The 27,844-nt window shown below is 34.3% G+C and overlaps 3 protein-coding genes across 5 annotated transcripts; 2 read left to right on the top strand and 1 right to left on the bottom strand.

Annotated features, from left to right (window-relative positions):
- The first annotated feature begins 2,555 nt into the window (after window positions 1–2,555).
- Window positions 2,556–15,431, top strand: LOC142619686 (mitochondrial intermediate peptidase, mitochondrial). Its single transcript, XM_075792896.1, has 17 exons — window positions 2,556–2,871; window positions 2,976–3,057; window positions 3,637–3,689; window positions 3,785–3,839; window positions 5,694–5,832; window positions 5,940–5,994; window positions 6,146–6,368; window positions 6,641–6,736; window positions 9,164–9,283; window positions 9,394–9,519; window positions 9,702–9,857; window positions 10,630–10,746; window positions 12,261–12,386; window positions 12,495–12,562; window positions 13,804–13,939; window positions 14,048–14,213; window positions 14,819–15,431. Exons 1-17 carry the CDS (start codon window positions 2,666–2,668, stop codon window positions 15,067–15,069), a joined length of 2,175 nt encoding a protein of 724 aa, XP_075649011.1. The 5' UTR covers window positions 2,556–2,665; the 3' UTR covers window positions 15,070–15,431.
- A 431-nt stretch (window positions 15,432–15,862) lies between these two features.
- Window positions 15,863–22,251, bottom strand: LOC142619687 (uncharacterized). 3 transcript variants are annotated; one of them, XM_075792899.1, is made up of 15 exons: window positions 21,913–22,251; window positions 21,755–21,880; window positions 20,652–20,785; window positions 20,392–20,541; window positions 20,164–20,275; window positions 19,706–20,009; window positions 18,821–19,034; window positions 18,546–18,635; window positions 18,154–18,409; window positions 17,874–17,986; window positions 17,039–17,137; window positions 16,901–16,948; window positions 16,650–16,760; window positions 16,440–16,530; window positions 15,863–16,311 (listed from the first exon to the last, which is right to left on the bottom strand). In XM_075792899.1, the coding sequence occupies exons 1-15, from the start codon at window positions 22,094–22,096 to the stop codon at window positions 16,211–16,213; spliced, it is 2,133 nt and encodes a 710-aa protein (XP_075649014.1). In that variant the 5' UTR covers window positions 22,097–22,251; the 3' UTR covers window positions 15,863–16,210. The 3 variants fall into 3 exon arrangements, 2 of the variants coding, with proteins under 2 accessions (XP_075649014.1, XP_075649013.1); XM_075792898.1 differs by having other exon boundaries at window positions 21,755–22,225; XR_012841534.1 differs by having other exon boundaries at window positions 16,292–16,311; window positions 16,440–16,544; window positions 21,755–22,229.
- A 961-nt stretch (window positions 22,252–23,212) lies between these two features.
- Window positions 23,213–26,913, top strand: LOC142619000 (protein LPA2). Its single transcript, XM_075792073.1, has 2 exons — window positions 23,213–23,701; window positions 26,447–26,913. The coding sequence occupies exons 1-2, from the start codon at window positions 23,236–23,238 to the stop codon at window positions 26,590–26,592; spliced, it is 612 nt and encodes a 203-aa protein (XP_075648188.1). The 5' UTR covers window positions 23,213–23,235; the 3' UTR covers window positions 26,593–26,913.
- The last annotated feature ends 931 nt before the right edge of the window (window positions 26,914–27,844 follow it).

The following is a 27,844-nucleotide window of genomic DNA, read 5'->3' as shown; positions in this document are numbered from 1 at the left end:
TTTTTTTGGGGGAGAGAATTCTTATAGGCAATTGAGTGTATTGTTCTTTATAGAAATAAAAATAAAGAAATTTGGATATTATTAATCACTCAATAACATAATGAGTGATTCTAGAAATATTGCAAAATTTATCAACCTAATGTATCACCAATTACCATAAAAAGGGACAATATTAAAGTGACGTTAGAAATATTACAAATTTTATCATATAATATTTTATAAACATTTATATTACTGTTTTCCAAAAAAAATTAAATATTTATTTATTATGTTGTTGAGATATACCAAGCATATATATAGCTAAGCCACCTATATATTGTTAAGCTTGTAATTATAAGACTTGTAAGGTTATTGTGTTTGGCATTGACTGAAAAATGCAGTTTTTTTTTATTATTTAATTTATTTTTGCTACAATTCAGCTTATTTTTGTTACCATTCATAAATTTCATTGCACTTTTTGATATTATTCACAAATTATATTGTAAAAATTTATAATTTTAGTTAAATAAACTGTTCTCAAACAGACCGACTGTTTAGGAGTTTTTATAGTAAAACCATAAACATGCGGGGGCGGGGACGGGGCGGGGGGAAGAAAAAAAAAAAAAGAGAGAATACTTTACTGCACAGTGATTGAATCATAGAAGCTAAAGACAAAAACAAATTAATGAAAAGAAGAAGAAGGCAAAAATGGATGAAAGTAAGAGGAACTTGTAACAAAAAGATAGAATCATAGAAGCTAAAGACAAAAACAGATTGACCAAAAGAAAGACAAAAATTGATGAAAGTTGGCTGAACCAACAACAACCAAGTTTTCTATCATGTTTTTTCTCCATTTTGGAGAGACTTGTTTTATGGGATTAACCAAGTTTTAAATCAAAGATGATAAAATTCTATTTATATGACTATCATTGAACAAAAACCATGCTTAAATTGGACAAGGTATGGTGGGAATATGAGAATTGTTCCATGGACATTTCTTTCATGGAAGACGCATTATTGCTTAAAAACTATATTGTTTTCCCATGATTTGGATATATGCTCTAAAGTCACGTTTTAATTCTTAAAATTAATTTATTTCCCATGGAATGTGTGTAATTACATTTATAGTTGTTTCTAAAGAAACTGTCACATTTTAACTGAATTAGTCCCACAATTTTTTTTGGAGTGCGTGTTCCTTAAAAAGTTCATTTAATTTTCCATTTTATTGAGCATGTCCAAATTCAATTAAACCGGGGTCATTACAATTTTATTCAACATTTTAAGTTAGTATAGACCCTAACCATGCCAAGTGGCGGCATCTAGTTGGAGCACTTGCCTAAATTGCTTTAACAAATTTTGCTTAGGTTACAACCAATTTGGTTTCTCCGGGCACAACTGAATTTCCCCCTTTCTCCAAACAATTTGCAGCCAACAAGAAGGAAACTCTCCCATTAAATTCACCATGCTCTCATATACATGGGTCTGAGAGCATCTGTAAAGTACACAAGGGTATTTCGTCTGTGCATTTTCACGAGCCTTTTCCTCTTTGTTGATTTAATCATGATGATTATTTCAAATTAAATTGTTGAGAATATTTACAATTTATACGTAGATTATTGTATTTATTTTTAAAAAACTATATATTTTTTATTGCAAATTTTTTAAAAATAAATGTATTATTCCCTTTTATATGCATACCATTCTTTCCTCATTTCTGTATTTTTATGCCAAAATTTTAAAATGTAATTTTCATAAAAAATACTACATAATATCCATCTATATACTTAATTACTTAGCGTATTATACACGTGGGGGGCTAGGCTTGGGAAATCATGTCAACCCACTTGGACAAGGCCCAACATGAAGCCCAAAACCCATCAGGTGATATAAGCTCAATACGCACAAGGGTTAACTTCGGGCTTTACCACAATGGGCCTGACCTCCAACTATGGACCATGGGTTGGGGTGGCGGCACCTGAGGGGTTCCTATGGGGTTGGCAGGGCGTTGACCGACCTTAAAGGAAGTTAGGGTAAGGCATAACCCCAGCAAGATCGGTAACCAAGAACTAGTGGTTCTAGAAGGGTTCCACTCCCGAACACTATCCGGTGTCTGAAACAAGTTCCAACGGTATTCGGTGCTACTGCCCCAACCCCTGATCCATAGTTGGAGGTTGGGTCCATTGTGGTAAAGCCTGGGGTTACCCCGTGCGTATCGAGTTTATATCACCTGATGGGCTTTGGGCTTCATGTTGGGCTTTCTCCAGGCAGGCTGACATGGTTCCCTAGGCCCAGCCCCCCACAACACACCTACTATATTTTACTAATTATGCTTATTAGTCATATCAATAATGAGGATAAACAAAAATACCAATCAGAAAACGAAAAATCTCAAATTTAAGAGACCAAAATAAAAGTATAAAACTAACACCAATAAAGCATTGAGATTACTTTTTTACACCAATAATTACTTGTAGACTATTTAAAAATTGTTGTGAAAATATTATCTAAACAACATTTCTCATAAGTTAAAAAGGCTTAATTCAGTAAAGGATAATCTCCAAAAAGTTTAAACACTCTCATCTTACCCCCAAAAAAAAAGAGAGAAAGTTTAAACGCTCTCTAGCCGAGCGCACACACTGTGGCACCACCCACAAAACGCGGCCTCTCAACCACTAACAGAACCATCATGTGGCACCTAATCCGTAGAATCGCACCAAATCTCCGTCGCAAACCATTTATCGGATCCAGTAATTCGGATCCTACCCGGACCCAACATTACCACACCTCCGTCGTCGCTCCACGTCAAAGCGGAGCCTCCACCGGCCTCTACGGCTTCGATCATCTCAAATCGCCCAATGGCTTTCAACGCTTCGTCGACGAAGCCATCGAAAGGTACACTCTCTCTCTATAAACGTTGATTTTCAAAAATGCATTTCTATATCATTGTGAAAATTTTTATATATTTTTTAATAAATTTTTGGTTGTATTATTGTTAGGTCTGCGGAGCTTGTTTCATACATCTCAGCCATGCCTGAGTCCTCCGAAATCATCCGAGCTATGGATGAAATTTCCGATACGGTACGTTCATCATTTTATATGTGTGTGTGTGTATGTGTTTGTTTGTTATTGTTATTGTTTCACTTTGAATATAGTAATAGCTTATTTTTCATCAACTTCACTGTTCTTGTTTAACTGTGCTTTGTGCTTGTTTAAATTTTTAAGTACTTAATTAGCTTATTTGATTATTCACAACTTTTATGAGTAAAATAAATTAATGAAAACATAATTAAGCTATATCAAACCAAGTTTTGTTCCTAATATTTGATTTTTCGCCATTGAAATTTAGAGAGTTCAATTTTTGTCTTTGAAATATGTAAAAAGTAATAATATGTCCATTTCGTTTATTTTCTTTTAAATTTATTATAGGTCATGTAATCTGCCTGATATGTATGCAATTTTTTTCAACAAAAAGACTAAATTGATATCTTTTAGTCTTCTAGGGACTAAATTGTAAAATGATAATTGAATTTGGACCTAAATTTGCAGATGAGAAGTATATTTTAAAAGAAGAATCTGTATGCTTGTATTGATATTTATGTTGTATTGTTATTTGATATTTAAAGAGCTACTATTTGTTTTTGTTGTCGGATTTGATAGGTTTGTTCGGTGGTTGACTCGGCAGAGCTTTGTAGAAATACTCATCCGGACAGGTTGATTATTTGTCTAATTTTATAATAAAGATTTATAAAAAAAAAAAAAAAAAATCATTCTAATGTGTTTTTGTTTTGTTGCTTTGGTAAATCAGGGAGTTCGTTGAGGAGGCTAACAAGGCATCAATGAGAATCAATGAGTATCTACATGTGAGGTGACTGGCGATCTATTTGTTTCCAGATAAATCATAATTAGTATTTTGCAGCTTCTTCTCTGTCATTGTTCTCATGCTTGTAAAATTTTATATTATCATTGTTTGTTAGTGTGTGCGTGAACAAATACAAAATTTTAATGACAAAATGTTGGAAAAATATGGCCCATCTAAGAGGATTAAGAAGATGAGCCTAAGATCTGATGTTAGATATGGTGAAGAGTGGTAGCTTGGGCGATAATGTGTTACAGCAGAGGATATTATTATTGATAATAAAAAGATACTTTGGTGTGCTGGTTAATGGGTATTGGGTTTGCTTTGCTGAAGAAAATTTTGTTGGAGTAGAATTAAATACGATTTGATTGGCTGCACAACTATTAAGTTGGAGTCTCATATGTTGCGGTGATATCGTCATACAAGTATATTAAAGCTTTAGACTATATGTTAAATGGAAAGTTGGGTGCCCACTTTTAGGGATTTTGTATTGGAAATTCTTGATGGTTCTTGTGGTTGGCTTTGAGACAACTTGAAGTTCTGAACTACTGATTGATGGTGTGAATGTTTATTTAGAATAGTTGTTACTATCTTTAGTACTGAACTCAAGTTGCACTCTAGTGAAATGATATGCCTTGTTTGGCTGAATATCGAAAGTGTTAGGGGAAGCAAATTGTCCTCATTGATAAGGTTTTAGAGGAAGCTAGGTTTTTAGACAGAGAGAGTGAGAGAGAGAGAGCCACTGTCACTGCTGTAACCTTAGAGTTCATACTTAAAGATAGAAGTCTTTGGTGGAACCAAGTTTATCAGCCGCTTTCTAATATTGCTTATTTTAGCCCTCTTCTTTATTCCCTCATATGATATTAACTGGGATGCACTTTGGACTGCAATCATAAAGGGGACTGGAATCTCAAAGCTTTTCGCTCCAACGTAGCACTTGTTGTTATTATTATTATTTTGGGTGGGGTGGTGAGAGGTGGATCCAATTAAAAGAAAATAGCCGTCAGATTAACCAGCAGTAGAGTCTTTACCCTTCAAACAGTAATTGAGCGCACACTTGAATCAGAGCAAGATTTAAGTATAGCTTGTGAGTGTCTTACTGACAGTAAATGTAGGCAGTAGCTTGTCACTTAAGCAGTGAGTTCTGTGCATGACTGTTGCACCTGCTTCATTTTGCATGTGGTCAGATGCCATTCCCCATTGTGGTAAAATTCCATACGATCGCATATCAAGAAGTGAAGCTCTTTCTGTGTTCTAGTGATATGAGACACCTTAAAACTTATCTTTTAATATTTTATCTCTGTTCTGACCTTTGTTTGTTTTCAAAAGCCCATCTATATTCTTATCAAGCAAAACTCATAATTCCCATTTCCAAGCTCAAGTTTACATCTAGCCTGCCCTGACTTGGCTTATAGACTGCCTTGTCTGTCTCATTTTAGCAGATGGGCTCAAGCTCAAATCACATCAGTGAGGTTGTAAGTTCAAGACCCTCCAGTTGCATGTAATTACCAATAAAAAATAAAAAAATTTAATTGACTGTCTTGTGTCACTTAGGTATCTCAGCTCGCAGTTATCAAACTATGTTTTTCTTTTATACTAGATATCCTAAGTTCAGATTTCATGTAAATATTGAAAATTTTAAATTAATTGCCAAAATATCCTAAATGTGTGATAAACATTTTGATTACAAAAGAGGAAACCATTTCTAGCAAATATAAGAAGAAAAGTTTAAAAGTTGATTAAGACTCATTTAACCTTGGTGCAGCTATGGTTTGGACATGTTGTCACTGTCATAATTTTATGCTTGTTGGTCATGAACTATTGCATTGACGCTTTGGTATTTTTCTGCTGCATGCAGTATCTAAATACAAATCATACTCTGTATGATGCAGTCAGAAAGGCTGAGCAAGAGAAACATCTGCTTACGGAAGAAGCTCAAAGGGCAGCCCATTTCCTACGTGTTGACTTTGAGAGGGGTGGAATCCATCTTTCTGCTGGCATGGGTTTTTTTTTTAATTTTTTTTAATTTTTAATTGTTGACTTCCATTGCTATCACAGTCAGTATTTTCTTTTTTTGAAAGTTATTCTTTGCTTTGCTTTCCAGATAAATTAGATCGGGTGAATCAGCTGAATATAGAAATATCTCAGTTGTGCAGGGAGTAAGTATGATGTTTTAATCAATCTTCACATTGCTTTGTTGATGCTCTCTGATTGCAGTGCTCTTATGAGAGACACAAGAGTAGTCATTAACCATCCAAATTATTGCCAAATTGACTGCGTTCCATCTTGTATGTATTTGGTTTTGGTCAGGTTCAATGAAAATATTATCATTGACCCAGGTTCTGTGGATATATTTCCTTCCTCGCGCATGCCTAAAAGTGTGCACCATCTCCTCAAGCCCATCTACCGTTCCACACCTGGTATATTAAGGGAAACAGTGTTGCCAAGGGACACCATGAAAGAGAAGGGATTTCAAATAACAACAGACCCACAGAATTTATCTTCCGTTCTGCAACATGTATCAGATGATGAGGTAGCTTTCATTTTTTTAAAAATAAAATATATGGTACTTTTGATATAGACTCTGCATACTTTTGGATGAACTGAGCCAGACACTGGTTTAGGGTTGCTAGAATTTGGCAAATTGCTTAATACTCTTGTTGTATTATTGGTTTCTTGTATGGTTTTACTTAGTAAAAGAACTTAGGACCCCTTTGAGATAATTGCGCATTTTTGCATCAGCTGCCACTTTCTAGCTGTAGTTAATAATATTTATTTTCTTTTTTCCCATGTATTTGTCTCCAGGTTAGAAAAATGGCATATATCCAAGGGAACTCTGTCCCGGTTGCAAACCTTGGCATTCTTGATAAGCTTATAGCTACCCGCCATGAGCTAGCTCAGGTTCTTTACCTTATTTGCAGCATCTGACAGTAATGGTATCACTTTTTTTATTGAATATGCTTGGGAACTTACTGAATTTGAATTTATTGTGACCTTTAAATTGAGACTTTAAATTTGCCACATTGGATAAATTTTCTTTATTCACTCATGTTTTGCCCAGTTGAATTACACATTAGCTGGTGACAAGTTATACATTATGACTGTGGAAGGTGGTATCTAAAACCTGGGTAAATTTTGTTGCCTTACTTCAGCATGCTGAGGTTTCTGTTCTAAATGTTTATAGTATCCAACTTATGTACAGTATACTGATACATACATATTTATACATAATTAAAAGTTTATTGCCTATTTAAAAAAGGTGGTCAACTTATGTATAGCATTGTGAAGTTCTGTGTGCGCATTTGTTTATTCAAAAAGTGTCATATGACAAATGAAATATGTAATAGCCTGTAATTTATGCCATTGATACAAATTCAACAAGATATGTACTTATCACCCAAAAAAAAAGAACAATAAAATATGTCATTGGTACTATATTACTTTGTCAAATAATCTGCAGATATTTAAACTATTGTTTAAGTTAATATATTAATTAAAACTTTATCCATCCTTAAAAATGGTTTAACACAACGCCAATGAGCTCTAGCTCATCTAGCATCTCCTCCCCTTATGCTCTAGGGGAAGGGTGGGGTCATGGGTTCAAGACCCTTTGGGTGCATGTGTACCTTTTCAATCAAAATTAAAATACAAAAAATGATTTAACACATAACATGATCTGTTCTGAATAGAAAATGATTCTTCTATTGTACCTTTGGGGTATGTACCCACTTTGATTATAAACAATTTTTCATTTTTAAGTGTTTGAATCTTAGCCTTTTATTTATATTAATGAAGGAATGGTGGAGATTAAAACACTTGAAACTATATAGTTATGATTATAGCAGGTAACATATCCTCAAAAATCATATAGGTACTGTAGCATTTTTCGAATAAAAAATGAAGGAAGAAAAGAAAGAACAAAACTTTATGTTGTTGATGGCTAATCCACAGAAAGTCATGCAAATTTCTCAAGCTTTTACTCTGTAGGTCTTACTGTGTTATGCTGAAATATATATGGAATAATGAAATTGGTGAAACGTCATGAGGAAAGAAATTTTAAGTTCTATGAATGAGAAGTTCATAAAAAAAATTTGTTAACGGGAAGAAAATTTCAAAGATCATAAAAGTTTAGAAATAAAGCAGAAAGAACTGTTAACTAAGTAGTTTTGGCCTTAAATTTATGCCTCTCATGTATCTTTATAGAATCAAAGAAGAGATTATTTTAGAGTTCTCAAATCATCTTTCATGTAAACCTAGTCATACTAGATTAAATAAGCCTGTGTTTTGAATTTTATTGTAGAATAAATCAGCACATAAACTTTTTAAGGGATAGGAAGTGTATCACAAGATCCATGCCATCATGTTAAGGTAATAGGATACATACTAAAATGTGTAAAATATGTACCATAATAGGTAGTATTTGTAAGATTTAGTCATTCTGCTGCAGTTCTCCTGGGAAGTCCTCGTATTGCACCCCTTTCTTTTACTTATCAAAAAAAAAAAAAAGAAGAGAAAAATATCTGCTGCAATTGGTTAAAAATTTAACCTTTTTCTATGTTGAGTTTTCTGTTGTGCTTCATTACTGAATTGTTGGGTGATGTTTGACGATCTTAATATTAACCTAATATTGTACATGATTATGTTGGGTTTTGCTTGATAATAGTCATTATACATGTATTATGTACTATTTTCTTCATGTTGTCTTTCTGATGTTTTATATGATGTATCAGAATTTTTAAATTTTAAAGTTGTTGATAATATGTTAATAAAAGCTTGTAGATTAGTTTAAATAATAGAGAATTAATCGAAATGAAGTGGATACCTAACCAAAGTGGAGGGCACAGATTTCTGATTTTTGTGGTTGTTTACTTAGATATCCTTGTTGGCATGCATGGATGATAACTCGTAAGTGTGAGAGATTCTATATGGTGAACATGGACAGATTTTGTTGGTCAGTAAGGGATATATATTACTTATCAACTTTGATGTTATTATTATGTTTATAAGCTTATGTGGTTTACGAACTTGATCAAAGTGATATTCAATATTGTTTTTAAACTTATGATTATAGCAATGTTCATGGACAATTAGCTGTCTGGAATTGTACATATCCTGAATGAAAAAATGATGCATTGAAAAAGTGGAGCTTAGGTAATACTTCATTTGAATTCTTATAGAGCTATATTCATAGTTGAATGAAAACATATTTTTATTCATTGCATGGTAAATATGTCCTGATTGTAAGTTTTACGTTATGCACCAATAAAAAAACTGTGAGTTTGGTTATGTTAGTAAGCCATTAACTTTTCTTACTATTGGTGAAAGCAGATAATGGGATATAGATCTTATGCTGAGTTTACCATGAAGCCTAACATGGCTTCATCACCAGCGGTTGTGTTGTCCTTTTTGCATGAGATTGGCAAGATGGTCCGGCCCAGAGCTGATGAGGTATGATGTTCCTTTTTGACTTTCTGAGGTGTGGAACTGTTTCTACTCATAATGGCTGTCAAATATGTTGCAGTGTTTGTAATCTAACGAAACATTTATTTTCACTTTAGGAGTTTAGGAAAATTAGGGATTTTAAAAGAGAAAAAAGTGGTAGAGAATCTGGAGATTTGGAGCCATGGGATGAAGCATACTACACAGCATTGATGAAGTCTTCCACCTATAACTTGGATTCTTCTGTAAGTCTTGCACTCCTGTTTGTTTTGCATGTCGTATAATGGGCAGGGTTCTTTTTTGCTGCTTCTATGGTAATTGGAAACTTTCAATGTTAAGTTTGTTTTTCGTATCCTTGACCTTGACCAGAGTATCACTTTGCTTTTTTTATTGAAACATTCTATTCTTGATTCTTTCAAATTTGCAGGTTGTAGCTTCATATTTTCCTTTGCCACAGTGTATTGAGGGTTTGAAAGTGATGGTGGAGTCATTGTTTGGTGCAACATTTCATAGCATTCCCCTGGCACCAGGTGAATCATGGCATGAAGATGTGCTTAAACTGTCTCTTCATCATCCTGAAGAGGTATCTACATGAATGATAGGAAGTGTAAATTCTTCTTGCTGTCTTGAAAAACTTTTTAAGTAATTTGTGAGCAATTTCAAATGTACACAACAATATCTATGTATCTTGAGTCTGTTGTGTAGAATACAATATATTTTATGAGAATTTTTGAAGTTTCAAATAATTCCCAAATCACTTCTCATTAACTTTTAAGGTAACATCTGCTTGTTTTTATAACTTCTAAGATGGTAAAAGAAAAGAATGTAAGCAAATAAATGAAGGAAATGATAACGGAAGAAAAGAGAAAATGGTTTTATGTAATTATATGAGTAAAATAGCTGTAATAACCCTGGTTGCATGAGCTAAGTTTAGGCTTTGCAAAGTTGTGCAAGAAAGCGGTTGAAGAAAGGGTGTAGGCATGTAGCCAATCATTATTGATTTAGGAGGGAGGTTTAAGAAGAGGAACTATTGCAGTCACAGCTGGGTTTCTGCAGCTATCATAATTGAGAGAGATAATGACCACAATTATCTTGGCCCTTGATGAGGTCAAGGAATTTAATCTTAAGACTAGAGGTGTGCATATTTGGCAGACCAATTTAATGCTTGGCCATAATGCAAACTTCACATGTGACTTCTATTTCTTCTCTCTCTCTCTCTCTCTCTCTCTCTCTCTCTCTCTTAAAATGATTTCATATATATTATTTGCTGTTTCACTCTTGTGCATTTCTGAATATGTTTGCCTATTCTTCCACGTATTTCATTCTGGAATTATGTTATTGTACTTATGTTTCAGGGTGACTTGGGGTATCTGTACCTTGATTTGTATTCAAGGAAGGGGAAATATCCAGGTTTTGCTCATTTTGCAATCAAAGGGGGCCGCAGGATTTCTGAAACAGAGTACCAACTTCCTGTATGTAAAAATAGATAATGATTCTTCTTGTCAAGGTTTATTACATGTTATGTTTTTTGTCTACATACAATCAATCCTTAATTATCAGTTCACTAGTACTTGCCCCAGATGCTATTTTCAATAATTAAAGTTACATGAATATGTATATAACATCTAGCAACTATTGATGGATGTTGGTGCTGTCCTAATTATTTGAGGTTTATGAATTATGAGGTCTCTTAGTCTCCATTTGGAAGAAGGGAAAAATAGGAGGAAGCAATAGAAGGCAAGGTGGTTATTTTTAAGGGGTTGACATTTTATTGAAGCAAAGATAATTAAATTTAGTCTTTTGCTGTTATACCCTTGCATGTTTAGGGAATAAGGGTGAAGCTGATTAGAACACAATGCCCTCATCACTTCCACGTTTTTATTGCCTAAACCTATCTTTGGGTTAAAACAGAATAAAGGAGATTTGGAAATCCACCCACCAACTTTACCACTCACTCTTGTGCCCCCCTCCACTAAACAAAAGTAAATGACTAACTACTCTTCATTTTTTGTCCTTCTGTTTCTCCTTCCTACCAAATAGACCTTAATTAGTGGCACATATCATGATCATCATGGTTTCAATGTTGCACCTGTGTGTCGAAATTGAGTTTGAAAATGATGTTTGATGATTTGCTGTTTATGTTCATGGATGCAAGAAATGTTTTTGAGATACACATATGAAATAATCATTGATGGATGTGGGTACTGCAGATATGTTTGACACACCAATTGCTGTACATGTATGTAAGAGGTTTAACAAAGAAAAAGAAGAGCATGTCCCTCAATTTACTATATATTCAATCTTGTGCTCTTTGTTGAACTCCTTATTCCTATGTTCCTTATATGAATGGAGGCTGGCTGGCTGCCCTTCTTCAGCAGATTTTTCGCATTCATAAATAAGCTGAATTTTAGATGTCTTTCTTTTATTTCATTTGCTTTTTTTTTTTTCTTATGGCACTTTTTTTGCATACTTCCCATGTACTAGAGTTGCACCCCATTTTTTTGCACTTTAAATGCATTTTATTTACTTATAAAAAGAATGAAAGAATGTAATTATGCTTGATTGTATTATATGTGTGTGTGTATATATATATATATAGTTTTGTTTTACTATCAACACAGGAACTGTAGGTTACAGTATTGATGATGCCTCCTTTGATTTCTTAACATCTATGGGAATTCATTTTCTGGAAGATGGACAAAGTCTAGGGGATAGATGTAGTGGCTTGTACATGAGATTTAGACTTGATGTCATGTACAAAGTAAGGGGGTAGATGTAGTGACTTATCAAAAAAGTATTACCTCTTTCCATCCGTTACCTCTGAACTGGAAAGCATTTGTTATTTGACATCCAGTGGTTTTTTTTTTTTATCAGCGTAATGTGTGATTGGGATACATGATTTCAATTTTATATATAAACTCATTGGATGATCTTTTAAGTTATACTATTATGTCTTGATTAGCTTTGGTTTTTGATGATTCTGCAGGTTGTAGCACTTGTTTGCAATTTTTCTGGTTCACGCAATTCTTCAACTGCGAGGCTTAACCATTGGGAACTAGAAACTCTTTTTCATGAGTTTGGACATGCTCTTCATTCATTGCTCTCACGAACGGTATTCCACCATTATTATATTCTTGATTAGTGTTATTCTATTATTACCTTACTACAAGCAATTGGAGCATTGTTTACCTTATAACACATCTTTCAATTGATCTTGTAGGATTACCAGCATTTTTCTGGTACCAGGGTGGTTCTTGATTTAGCTGAAACACCTTCAAATCTCTTTGAGTGAGTAGAATGCTGAAATTACCCAAATATAAACTGTTATACTTTCCTTTTAGCTTATGAAGATTGCAATAAAAATATGTGTTAAGCTACCAATTATCCCCAAAGCTTAAAGCTTTTAAGACAATCGATAATTTAACATAATATCAAGATATGAAATTCTGAGTTCAGTTCTTGTGTCCTCCACTTGACCTCCCTTTTAAAATCCCACCTGTTGGGTCTTACCTATTAAAGGTAGTTTTCGCCCGCACGTGAAGGGAAGTGTTAGAATTGTGTGGTTAAATGATTAAATTTACCATATCCGAATAGTTTAAGCTTTTGGGACAATTCGTATTTTGACAATACGAAATACAATGTATTTGAATAGTTTGAGTAGGTGCTACTTGTTATGCTACCATGCACTAGTTTTTTTTTTTTCCAGAATTGCTGCAGAACTTACTTTCCTGACAAGGGATTAACCAGACCATGAGAAATATATGAACATAAATTTTATATAATTAGTGGGGGATAAGATTTTATTTTATTTTATATTTTTAAGTTTACATACTCATCCGGTGGGTGGTTTTGAACCCATGACCTTACCGTCCACCCTTTCTTGTGGGGGGAGAGAAGTTGCTGTTTGAGGGTGACCTAGCTACATGCCAAATTAATAATGCAATCAATGCTGTAATTTTGATGGTGGGATGTATCGGATAGTGTCTTATTGGCAAATGGAGAGAATAAAGTTTATGCACTCCCCATTATACACACACACACACACACACACACATATATATATATATATAAATAATACATGAGTATAAATTTTATGACATACTAAAATTTAACTTTCCACCCTTGGTTTGTCAAAATCGCCGTCATCACCCTTGTATTTAAGTAAAAATAATGATTATTCTATTGTGGAAACCTTAGATTACATGATTGAATTCAACTTACTAGAACAGCAGATTTAACATCATATAACCTTTTTTCCTCCAGTTTGCATCTGACATCATATAACAAATCTAAGCCTTTTGCATTCAAACTGTGGCATATTTGATTTGACTCTTACTATCGGAAGAGGGAACACCCAAACACCTCATCTGCTTATCCTCTTGAAACCCTTGTTGCAATCATCATACGTTCATATGTATGTTTGTATCCTAATGCTATTATGAATTTTTCATGTATCATGTATAGTGAAGTAGTAGGTGGATTATTGCCTTGATAGTAGTGAGCCCCTCATATTCTGGTGATTTGTCTAGGTACTTTGCATGGGATTATCGAGTCTTGAAGACATTTGCTAGACATTATTCAACTGGTGAAATAATTCCTGAGAAGTTGGTCAAGTCAATGCAGGGTGCCAGAAAGATGTTTGCTGCAACTGAATTGCAACGTCAGGTTTACATTTCTAAGACCAAAATAAATCTACAATTCCTTTAAGCAAATGTATCTTTGTAAAAAATGAAACAGTAAAAAATTGTTGCTTGTTTGTATGCATTTTGTCAGATTTTCTATGCCCTAATCGACCAGACACTTTTTGGGGAACAGCCAGCTACTCCAAGAGACACGAGTTCTATTGTTGCAGATCTGAAAAGAAAATATACTAGTTGGAACCATGTGGAGGGTACACATTGGCAGACTCGATTCAATCACCTCCTGAATTATGGTGCAGGTATGTCTGAAATTGTTCAAACTTATAGAATTGCATTGGAGATTGAAAATCTGATATATATGGTTGTCACTTAATAATCTTGAACACACTAATGGTTTTCTTGGCTAGTAGATTATCTTCATTTGTGGAGTGGAGATATATATTGTCCGGAAAAGTACTTGCCATATTTTTGTTTCCATTGATTCTTGCTTCTTGTATGCTAAATGTTAGCACTATCTTATCTTAGTGTTTGGACCTGGCTAGAGCTGTGAAAGTTCTAATGAAACCATGGGAAATATGTATCAGATAATGCCCCATTTCCAATTACTCTTAGGGAAATGATAAAATGTTTACTTGCATAAAGAAGTCTCCAATTTGCTGTTGCAAGTAATCCTTTTATATCATATAAAAATATATGTAAGATGTGTATATCTCTCTCTGTAAATGGATTCCCCAGTAAAATGATCATGACTGGGGGAAAAAGGACTGCTTTTGAGGCTAGCGCACGCTTTAGATTCTGGAATGGAAACTGTAGAACACTATCTTCTTATACTGCTGCATTTCATTTTGATATATTTTTTTAATCCTTTCTTCCTCTTATAAGATTAATTTCCACTGTGTTTTAGGTTATTATAGCTACTTGTATGCCAAATGTTTCGCTGCCACCATATGGCAGAAGCTGTGCCAGGAGGATCCATTATCTTTAACCACAGGGACTGCACTAAGAACAATTCTATTACAGCATGGGGGAGCCAGAGAACCAGCTGGTTTGTTGAATGGTCTAGTAGGAGAAGGTATTTTAAGGCATTGCAATGGAGGAATTATTCCTGACATAACGAATCTTTGTGAGGAGATGAAACTGGGTGAAAATATTTAAGAGCAGGTCCCCTGTCACTGCATAGACTTCAAAATTGAAAAATCAACCAGTGATGATGAACTATAACAGAGGAAAAAGGAGGGGTTGTGAGGGGGAGAGGTTGGAGGTACAAAACAGCTGCTCCTCGGATGTGGAGTGATGGTGATTTCTGTAAAGATGTTGCCAGGAGTTGCTTCATGGTGACATCCCTGATCAAATTGAGCAAGGGAAACAATTTTCTAGCAAAATGCTTGACTATGTGCGGAGACTCAGACTAATTCTTTGTCAAAAAGGAATGTTTCCAAGTTTAATGCTTTTGAGGCTAGAAGCAGAAGGGCCGCTGTGTTAGTGATTGTATGTACAATATTTTATTTTTTGGGTTATTAACTTCTTGCACGCACAATTTTTTCTGTTTAAATACATGCTATGAGCAAATCAAGCATTTATATCAACTTAGAGCATTTTTAAAAAAAAATTATCCACCTTTTACCTTCAGTTTTTATTTTTAATAAAGAATATCATATATTTATTGACGGTAAATAAATTTGCTATTCTATACTCGGTTACTCCTATTTCCTACGGAATATTTAATTTACTGACATAGTTGCTAACATGCAATGTTTATATAGACCATTATTATGAAGTATATGGCATAATGGTCTGAAGCCCGTGGCAAGCTCCATTTGTGTCCGAGTGGTCTCATATCATAACACGATGCATTTTCACTCGGGCCATTTCTGAAAGGGCTCACCTAAAGGGGAGAGCTCTTCCTGCTTACAGCAGATTGTTGGAAATCATTTGCAATGAGAATCTAAAAATTAAGAGTTATGGAGATTAGAATAGAGACAGTTATTGCGAACAAATACAACTGGAAATTTACATTGAAAGTGGTCATCTGATGTTTGGACCTACATTATAAATAACCAATTTCTCTTTTCTATTTTACTTTGACCTGAATCGTACGATCATGAATATGGGTGATTGACTAATTTCAATACCATCTGAATATGGATGACTGACTAATTTCCAAGAAATTGAAAGGTAAAAAAAGAAAAAGAAAAAGAAAAAAAGGATGGCAAAAGACACAAGGAGCAAATAGGAAATGAGGCCAAAAGCTTTTTTTTTTTTTTTTCCGTGGACAGTGGCCAAGCACCAATTATATCTATGAAAGGCTCTCAGCAGGAAGTTTACTTTGGACTGACGCTAACCATTCACAGATCATAGAATTCACATCGTCTGGCAGCTCATCATGAGGGCAATGGCCTGGGATATTGACACGAAAAACAAGAAATTTGATAAAATTGGAATGTACAATACTATTTTACCAGAACCCATGGAGGACCAGGAAAAAAATGAAGTGAGAAAATTTTCGGGATAAATTTTTTATTTACCTGCATCCAATTCCTTGATTGCAACTCCTGCACAATGCTCTTTAAGCATAGCCAATTTAGACTTTGAATCAGAGATTGGATCTTTCATCCCCTAGTAGTAAAAAATTGACCAAAAAAGGAGGAAAAATTAGATAAACAAGTAGAAGTCATTTTCATGGACACTGTCCAGAAATAAAGGTTGTTTACTCTTTTCTGCATGTCAAGCGTTACCTGTATAATTAAAACCTTTTCCTCGATTCCTTCCAAGAGGAAATTTAAGGGAATTGAGAGATTAAAGCTGAATATACTTTCCAAAACCACTGGCACACCAGGATCATACGACTAATTTATGTTAAGGTAATGCTTTCATTAAAGCAGACATGTTTCTTTCTTCAGAGTCTATAGGAACTAGGAAGTCATAACTGATTGCTATACATATTGATAAAAATATATACGAACTTTCCATTAATTAACGAGGATACTGCTCTTAGCATTTCATTAACAAGCCAATCATCAACTCGTTCAGGTTTCTGCAAAGCAAGACATAGTTATAAATCAATTGGCACTGAGCTTCCAGAAGCAACATTTGAAAGTTTGCACAGAAATGAAGCCATACTTACAGTTGGATAGTAATCCTTCATTATGTCCTTAAGTCTTAACCTCAAGAAGAACAAAAGTAGTCGAGCACCCAACCATGAAGCACCTGAAGTTTGTCTATCCTGAAACAATTTTAAATGACCAAGACATGAAATATTTAAATATTACAATTGGACTAATGTAAAATGGAAATACGCTGTAAAGAGAAGTTAAAAGTGCTGGCTTAAAGTACATTGGAAATAATAAAATAGTCCTAGAATACAGTATTTAGCAGAATATCCACCTAGTCTAAGTTTTGGGCTAGCAAAATAATAATTATAACTGACATACATGATCCTTTGATTTGTATCTCAATGATAGGCTGATTCCCATCCTTCTCATCTTGCATATTCCTTTAAATTATAATGCATACGCATACATAATCCATCCAGTAATATTCATGCAGTTAAAAAATACATACATACATGTATATATAAAAATAGGAAATAAACATGAATATGATGGAAAGGTATTTCATTTTAAATAGTACTAGTCTCAACATTGTTTGCGATGCTGCACGTTTGGAGAGCCATACGGAAGAACTGAATCGAGTGTAATTCTTAGTTTGTAATTGTTTCGATAAACATCTAGTCAACATTTAAATATTTTATTGCAACGGGCAAAAATCATGGCAAGTTCAGATAAGAACTGTTACTGTTAGAGAATGAGCAGTATATTACACATAAAAATACTGATCTAACAGTGAGATGGAACAAAATTGGCAGTTATCAGTTATCACACATAACAAAGAAATAACTCACAAGGTTGTGATAAAAACCTTTTTGGTATAGAGCTTAAATAGATTTCATGCAGACTTACTTTGGTGAATGGCACAAAAGAGTATCCTGGAATAACATTGCCAGCACTATTGATAAGGACAATGGATTTCACCAAAGCATGCCAAGAACAAGCAACAATAGCAACAATATAACCTGGACAAAGACGATGGTCAATTAGATTACCAACAGAGAGCAATAATAAATATATGAGAGACGTGATAACAGTGTATATGCATGTGTGCTGTGCATTTGAGAGAGAGAGAGAGAGGAAGGAGTTAGAGCAGATGTTTTATGCAAGCTACAGACACTTTAGGACATACCACCAATTGAGTTACCAACAAGATGCACTGGTTCACCAACAACTTCAACAATAAAATCTCTGAGCAAGTCAGCCCACATGACTTCAGTGTAAACAGTATTTGGCTTTTCTGATTTGCCAAATCCCAAAATTGTAAGGGCCCAAACTCTGTTTCCACCCTCAGCTATACCACATATATTATCACGGTAATGCTCCAAAAATGCACCAAAACCATGCACAAGAAGAATGGCAGGACCTTCATGACCGGAAACGGTATACTGAAAAAGAATAATTCCTCAATGGAAGGTTAAATTGCATAAACATACAGCCTGTCTTGATAGGCATAAAATAACTTTGATAATTCACACAGGGAACCGATTACCAAAATGTGCAAATAATATTCCAATTGTGTACCTGAATTAGATGGCCCTTCCATCTCCAAATTTGAATTGAATACATTCCATTGTAACTTGCAATACTTTTTAGACCCAAGAGCCAATACCACTGCAACAAATAGATAAATGAAATTAAAACCCTCACGCACACAAACACAAAATTGAGATGGTTCTTTCTATGAAAAACAATAGCTCGTCACATACTAACATTCTTGAAAGGCACATATCATAGAACCACACCAAATAAATTACAATATAATAATCATCAATACAGAATACAGTAAAAACTAACACCTCCATTGAGCAGACAGCATCAGCTGCTGCACCAATAGTGACTGCCGAATATCCAAAAGGAGATAGAAATCCAGCATTTCGATCTTTCTCATATGTGATAGCTTCATAATGCACTCTTCTTCTGGATATGATGCCAAGACATAGGGCAGGGCCAAAGAGTGCTGTAAATGATGCCCCATCCCGAGTTTCAGCATTGCGGACCTGTTCATGTACCCTGCAAAAGAAATCAAGCCAAAAGAACATGTCCCTTAATGTACTGTTCAAATGATTATTAAGTAATTAAATCACCCTTTACTATCAGCTTAAGCTTTTGGGAAAAGTGGTAGATATCATGTACATCCAAAGTCTTAATAGCATGTGATATTTTAAATTGCTAATTCTATCCTTCAAAGAACTTTTTTCCTTTCAAAACCATAGAATATGAAATAAAATCCAATCATTCATTAAGGCATACCAGGAAAAATAGAAACATGACATCCTTTGGATACCCAGCTGAAACTAATTAATCAATAGGAGGTCTCAATAGCCAAGGAAGTAGTCAAAATTGATTACGCATCAAACTTCAAATACAAAAAACAATGCTTGAACCCTCCGAAGCCCAAGCATCAAACTAAGTGTTTCTTAGTTGTGTATCCCCCGACATCTAGGGAAAAAAGAAAAGGAAAAATCTAATGCATATTTTTGGGTGGAAACACTTTTCATGCAAAAAAGTAATTCAAAGATTACACCTCCTTCACTCATATAAACACTCACCAAGATTAATAAGACCTAGGTAATGAAGAAACAACTCACATGCAAATAATAACTATATATGTATATAATGACACAGTCAAATTCATATTCAATCATCTGTATAGTCCTAAGACAAAATAAATCACCACTTACTCCTGCCAGTCATCTCGAGCTGTTCCCTCCAAATATCTCAAGTAAGCAGCCAATGCGTTTAAAACGGTGTTTGTCCCACCTCCTACAATATTTCCTTTTTGTGTGATAAAAGCAGATTTCTCTACTTGTTTTCTTGGGGTGCGCCTTACACTTAAATCATTTCGGTTGCTTTTATCAGGCTTCCGTAATTTCCTCCGCAATATACTTTCAGCTGATTTCTCCTTGATTAAAGTCCATCCTTTTTGTCGATTGCATCCATTTTTATTCATAAATTCCTTCAAAACATCAAAAGTGGGTAGAGGACCTAATTCATAGCACAATTATCATATTCCCCAGCATTAGTCATATTGCATATTAGCAACTCTTGGGAAATCAACATCTAAAGTTTGAGGTTTTAGAGGAAGGAAAAGTGAGAGAAGATGAGTTCACGCATAAATGCTAACAACTTAGGAGCTTACCCCAATCCAGTTCCAATTTTGCACTAGGTAATGTTGGGGGTGGAACCGGTGAAGTTATAGAGAATTGAAGTTTCTGAAAGTCATCATGTGATGCAGGAAGGTCCTTCAAGGTCTATAATAAAAAAATCGTGAACAAACAAATTACTATTCATATTCAACACTTAATAAAACAATATTGAAATTTCAGATAACCAGCCAAAATTAGAGCAAGTCAAACATGATTATTACCGTTATATCATAGAATGGAGTCTGCCACAGCACAAGTCTTGCGCTCCTCTCCTCAGAATACACTGTTTCCAAGGTCTCCTTCACTACATCCATAATCATGCGAACATCATACTCTACTTCTTCTTCAGCATATACATTCGTAGCTTTCACCTGTTTGAATCCTTGGCGATGAATTTAACAAAACAATCGATGAGTGGTTGAAGTACTCCTCATGCCGGGATCATTAAATATCACAGTAAGCAAACCTAACATGTAACAACCTCTTTCACAAGTTCTTGAATGACATTTTCTGCACTGCCAAACCTGATCATCAGATCAGAACCCAGTTCCTTCAGTGACTTTCTCAGATCCTCCACCGCAAAAAGAACCATCTCTTGCATTTCATCAGAAAAACCTGCACATTAATTTCAAGAATTAACATGCTAGGTTTCACTCATTGTCCACAATCAAATAAAGCAAATAGTACGATGAAGAACTGAGGCTTCGCAACAGTTATTAAGCTGTTATTCTACGGTAGCATCTGCATCTCAAATTCGTTTGGATTTTCTTATATCTATCTTTTCTTCGCTCCTAGAATGCTTTACTTCCCATTTCTCTCATTCATATTATATTATATTACTGCTCGGTCAAAAACCATATCACTAACTCTCTCTCTCTCTCTCTCTCTCTTATATAAACAAAATGTAGAGAGAGCAAGGTCGTGAGTTCGAATCCGTGAACCTGTGCATTAGGGTTGTCTACCAATCATGTCTCCTAGACGCTGCAAAAGTGGAAGCCGTGTGCATTAGGTATGACCTTTTTTATTACTTGCTAATCAAATAAATTGATTACATTCATCTGGCCTAATTAACCATTAAGTTTTGTCACATGTTTACAACAAGTGATCTAAATATTGAGAACCGATATATAATAGATGGTGTACAGTTTTCGAGCTAGAACAAAGATTTAGTCCCAAAACTTTGTGACTCGCTATGAATCGTCAACAAACTAATCAGAATCGAACACATCTAAGTTTTTGAGCAACAAGTATGAAAGGAATACAAAGCCAAGCATTGGTATATGCTTCAATCAATTTCACCTCGACAAAATACATTCACTTCTCTACTTATAATCACTTCCAACAATATAATTTGGATAACATTGCTATCATACTATACAAAATCAATGAGTTTCTATAACCAAACGCAAACAGTTCCTATCCAAATTTAGGTGTTCCAAATCTAAATTCCAAAATTGCAAATCGATACCATAGCTAACTTCAATTTCACTATTCCATTACAATTCCTTATATATGCATATATATACACACACACACACACACACACATGTAAGAATTTATGTATGGATGTGAAGTGAAACTCACGGGAGAGAATGCGGTGATCGAAGACGTAGAGAGGGATGAGAGCTTGAGAATCGGAGGCGGCGGCGATGAGGCCAGGGTGATCGTCGACGCGGAGGTCGTGCTTGAACCACAGGATCGACGAAGCAGCTCCATTACTTGGTTCTCCTTTGTCGGTGGACTCTGCGATTTTGGCTCGGAGAGAAAGGCGAGCGAGTCGTGGAGTTGGAGAGGGAAGGAGGCGAGTGTTTGGGAGGAAAGAAAGTGAGGGAAAGTGCGAGAAAGTGGTGGTGAGACTGAGAAGCGGCATCGAGAGAGAAAAGGAAAGAAATAGAAGAGAAAGTAAGTGTTGAATTGAATGTCCATTTGAAAAAAAGAGAGAGAAGAGAGATTTAAACCAAAAAAAAAAAAAAAATTACTAATAAAAAAGAGGGATTTAGATTTGAAGAAGGAGATGAAATTGTTTGTGTGTGTGTGTGTGTGGTGGAGAATTGGTTTTAAATTGATTTTGTATTTGTGTATGAGGGAGAGTGAGAGGAACTGTGAGTCTGTGAGAGTGTTTGTTTTGGACACCTTTTTTTTTTGGGTCTGATTTGCACCTGGCCCAGAAATATACTGCCAATTATCCATTTATATTTCATTCATTTTTTTGGGCTATCCATTTCAATTTATTCAATAAACCCAAGTTCCTGAAAGAATGTCTGATCAATTGCTTAATGCATAATAAAGTAATCTTTGGTCAATGTTGAAGATCATTTGTATAATAAATTTAACCAATTTAAGATACAAACTCATGAGGGAGTTTTTGTCGTTTGTGACATACTGAAAACTGCAACGTTTATTAAAAAAATAAAGGCAGAACAATAATCTATATTGCAACCCTCCAAGATAGCAGAAAATACATTATACATATTACCCCAAAAAAAACCCCTTTAAGAGAAGCAACTAATCTGCTAGGGCATGCTTCACTAAATTTAACAATCTCCTAACCCAGTAGAACTCACATTTAACAAAAAAACAACTAAGTTCGAAAGATTTCCAATGACTATAGCAATAGGCCAATTTTAGGTTTATAGTGAGATGACAATTAATTGAACTACAAAGCTTTTAACATCCTATTCTAATTTTATTATAAAAGAAATTGGTGACACAAAATTATTTATGATAATTTTCACTATTGTTGAAGTGATTTGTTGTGATTAATACATTATCAAAGTGGTGGAAAGTGGGAAACCATGTAATATAATGTTGCACTAAATCCATATAAGAAAAATATTGCACTAATTACCATTTATCACCTTTAGCAAATTCTAGTGGAAAAAAAAAAGAAAAAAAAAGCCAGCTTCCTAAAGTAGAAAACTATAGATGTAGGGGAAAGTCTAATTATCACAAACCATATGGGTGGCATGTGCTATTGTCGTAAACTTCAGGGGAGCCCAATGCCATTATCAGAAACAAACACCACCACACAAAACCCAACACATCATTAACCAACTAAACTGAAAATGGCGCTACATCTCCACTCTGCAACTTCCTTCACAAAAAAACCTTATCATCATCTTCCTCACACACCTCACTTCCACTCCCCCACAAGACTCAAACTCATTGTCAAGTCTCAAAACCCCTCAGAAACCCAAAAACCCAACACCAACCTCAATGAGAAAACCTCTGAACCAACCCCACCAAAGAAAACCAGCTCACCTGGTCTGGGGTTTGGTTCTTCTTCATCATCATCACCTTCTAGTAAACCAAATTTGAGTGCTAGTGTCACTAGCAACAAGAAGCAGAAGAGTAAAAAAGAGAGAGCATCGATAATTAGGCGGTCACCGGTTGAGAAACCAGCTGCTTTTGTGGACCAAGAAGATAAGGCTAAGGCTAAAGAGAACAGTAGGAATGAGAGTGCTTTTCTTCTTACTTGGTTGGGTCTTGGTGGGATCATTCTTGTCGAGGGCATTGTTCTCGCGGCTTCAGGTATGAATTATTATTATTATTATTTTTTTAATGTTGTTATAGGATTGAAAATTGTTTTTGAAATGTTGAATGCATTAAATTCTTTAGTGGTGGAAGTGAATTCTGAATTTGCCTTTTGAAATTGTGTTATCGGTATCTTTTTTATTTATTTATGGTTGTGGGTCTTGATGTTTGTTATCTGTTGTAGTATTGAAAATTGTTTTGGCACTAATGTTGAATGCAATAAATTTTGTAGTAGTGGTAGTGTACTATGAATTAGGCTTTGAAATTGTGTTATAGCCTTATAGGTCTTGCGGTTTGTATGGCTTTGAGCCTTGTGGCATAGAGTTTCAAGGATTGTAGATTTTTTTTGGCTACTTATTTTGAAGATGAGCAGCCTTTTTGATTGGCATGCCTTGCAGTAATTCAGTTGGGATTTCTGGAAATTAAGTTAGGATTTGGTGGAATTGAACTTAGTTATAACTTCTAAAGAGGTAAGAGTTCAGTTCATCCAACCTGGGCCAAAAAAGGAAAAATGAAACAAATTGGGATAGATTTTGAATTAGTTCATTATTGAGGGTTTTGCTAGTTTAGCCTATGAGAATTGTGAGGAATATTACAAGTTTTACTGCATAAGCTTTATAAACTGGTGTGGTGTTAATCATAATAAAAAAAATCAGACATTTATTTATTAAGTTGTTAAAGTGACTTAAATTCATTATCACGTCAATTGGTAAGTCTTTTTGCAGTAAAATTGGTAATAGTTTTAGCATTTTTCTTAGCCAATTTGGGTAATTTTTCAATCATAAATAGTTCCTCTTCTTATTTCTGTATGTAGAATGGTCTCATTCAATTATATACTATCACTACCTAATTCGTTTTTACCTACCATAGTTGTGTAGTCTAGCTATGACTTTACTGCAACCTCTTTGAAACATCTAATGCAAGTTTCATTTATAATCCTATTGTTAAACTGATACTGACTATCTGGTTGGTGAATACTTTTCTTTTTTAATTTTTTGCTGAGCTGTTTGATCCCTTACCACACCTGTTGTGGATCTGGATAAGGCATTTCATTTATGCATTAGGGTTGTTGCTAATAAATATTTTCATCTAGGTATCTTTTGGTTTTTCAGTTAAGTTTTTCACCTAATTGATTTTTGCATATTCTGTAACTTTTTGACTTCCATAGAGGACTTGTACTGCTTTATTTTTTGGACCCAATTTTGAACTGGATGGTCTTAGCATCTAAAATTGTGTTTTTAAGGATTGCTAGCTATGTATTTCTTATCTGAAGATTGTATTAGTTTCTCTTGTTTCTAAATTTGTCTTTTTCAAAAACCACCAGTTTTGTAACCCTCACAAACCCTCTGAAGATAAGTTGTAAAATACCTTCCTCCCACCTCTCAAATTTGCCACAACATCCTTGTGGGCTTGTGGCTATGCCTACAATGATTAAATTACTCAGGAAAAGACTATCAACTACTTCAATTTAGCCCACAATACAATAGGCATTTATTATGGTCTCATGGATGCAAAATAAATTTTCAGCAATGAATATGGCTTGCAAAGTAACTTCAATATTGAATATGCTGAGGCCATTCCTTATTTAATTAGAGGAAACTGGTGCAGCAGTTCTGTTAACCTGTTTGGAAGCTGATTTTTAGCTATTGCACTGATGAGTTTGAGCCATACTTCCATTGAAGTCACTGAGTTTACATAAGCTTTTTGCAGTTCTCCTACCATTCTGGAGTCTATGAGACATTTTTTGGGGGTCATGGCTGAATTCATTGTTTCTAAATATTTAGTACAATAACTAGTGTTAACCTTTTACATTCATGCATGTTAGATTTCAAATTAATTCATACTGCCTATGTTGCATTTTACTGCCTGTTAGATTTCAGTGTATTTTTATTTGTGCACATAAAAAAAAGTTTGTTGGGATTGGTCACACAGGCTGGAGAGCATTGACTCAGCCAACAACATATTTTCACTTTCTTCAAAGCATATGCCTATAAATGCTTCTCACTATTCTTTTAAGTTGCTTCAATTAAAACCTCTTGTATAGGGAAACATAGGCGCTTATAGACTTTAGTTATATGATTAGAAGTTAATAATATGACTGAGAAGCATAAAAGTAACCCAACCATATTTGAATATAAATCCTCTATCTTATTTTTAATATCTACTTCATGCTCCACCAATTGTAGTATGTCATGTGTCAAATTGTTTTTCATTTTAAACTTTGGTTACTTTATAAAGAAAAAAAATGTGTGCCAGATTGATGGAGCATAAAGTAATACACTTGTGCTCTATTGCCTCCAACATATGACAAAAGTTATTTCTTGTCAAGCATGGTTGCCTTAGACTTTTAAAACACATTTTTTTATTAAAAAAAATCCTAAATTAGGCAATGATCTTTTTCTTGGTTATCTAATTAAGTCTGAATTTGGTAAGGATGGGTGCAAAACCCATGTTAGAGATCAACACATTAACTTTTTACTTAAAACTTAATACATCCTACCACACATAATAATGTTTTCATAAACTCATGGTTGAGTTGGATTTTTAAATGGTTATTAGAGTTGATTGAGTGTGATTCTGCCTATTTTTTTATATGTAATATGATAATGTGACATGTAGGGATTGGATGGTGTAAAACTTGAGTTTTACATCACATCTTTATAGAATTTAATCTCTATCAATTTATTATCATTTATTTTTCTTGTATGGTGTAACTGATTAGCTAATAATTTGCATTTACAGGGTTCCTGCCAGAAGAGTGGGATAAATTCTTTGTGAAGTATTTGTATCCATCCTTTACCCCAACAGTCTTCTTGTTTGTTGCTGGAACAGTAACTTATGGAGTGCTCAAGTACCTGCAGAATGAGAATCTTGGAGATCAGAAATGATATATTTAGTTAATTTAAAATAATAATTTCAGGTTCTATAAGGAGAAATTTGTCACAGTTTCTTAGTAACTATTTCTTTAGTTTCTTTAGGTTGCATGAGTCCCTTTCATGCTTGATACAAAGATGGATACCAAAAGAAAATTACAGTCTTTTGCAAACATGTCAATGGCACCCTCTCTCTCTCTCTCTCAAAGTCTTTTTCCAGGGAGTGATTTACCTTAGGCAATTCTATGTGCCATAAATTGATTAGTTTGGCCTTTATGAGCAAAATGGTTCTCTTTCATTTGGAGACAGTCAGCTGAAAATTTTAAGTTATTACGACATGGGTGAAAAGTTGCATATTATATGAAAATGAGCACAATACGTACTGAATGAATTTATTTATAGTGGTTGCTAGTTGCTAATTAATTTCTATATATAACGTTGATAGTATAATTACTCTAAGTCCAAGAATAGTTGTACTTATTATTGCATATTTAGTTAGTTAGTTATATCGGCTCTCATAATTATTTTTAAAAATGTTTTTTTTATTTTTGAGAAAAAATTACAACATGCTGCTAATCCTGCAGCTCGAACCCTTTTCTCCCTAGACCTCTAAGTACTTTGGGGAGGTGTCAATTCAGTTACAAGGCCTTTGGTTATTTTTAAAAATGTTAGAACACCCAAATTATATTATTAAAATAGATCTATTTCATAGTTCAGATTAGATATTAAAAATTTAAAGATATATGTAATCCTATACGCTATTTATCACATCAAATATAAATGATGTCATTTTATAGACTGTTAGATCTAAAAAATAAAATCATCATTGAAAAATAAATTATTCCCATTTCAAGTGAAATAGATAGGATATTGTTAGCTTGAAGTGAGACTATTATAGCCTTGTAGTTTAAGAATATGATGGCCATGATGCTCTTTTTAATCTATTGATGTAAATTCTGATTGAATTTGTTCGAGATCATCATATTTTTTTGGTGCACTCTAAGGTCATTTTTTAGAGGACTACCCAACCATTGGATAAATTATACCGTCCTTTGGTGATTTACGTCACTTATCTACCATTTCACTAAAAAACTTCCATTTGTTTAAAATTGCTGAGTCAATAATTAGTTTCTGTTTGAAAAAAATTCTAATTCAAACAGATGAGAGTCTTTTAGTGGAATAATAGATCACGTCACTTGTCCACCACGATAACCTTATAATTTCTCCAACTATTGGATCACCATCCATTGCGGCATTACAGTTGGCT

Source organism: Castanea sativa, chromosome 12 (genome assembly GCF_040712315.1).
Source record: "Castanea sativa cultivar Marrone di Chiusa Pesio chromosome 12, ASM4071231v1".
Lineage (NCBI taxonomy): Eukaryota > Viridiplantae > Streptophyta > Magnoliopsida > Fagales > Fagaceae > Castanea > Castanea sativa.
This window is presented reverse-complemented; position numbering and strand designations above follow the sequence as displayed.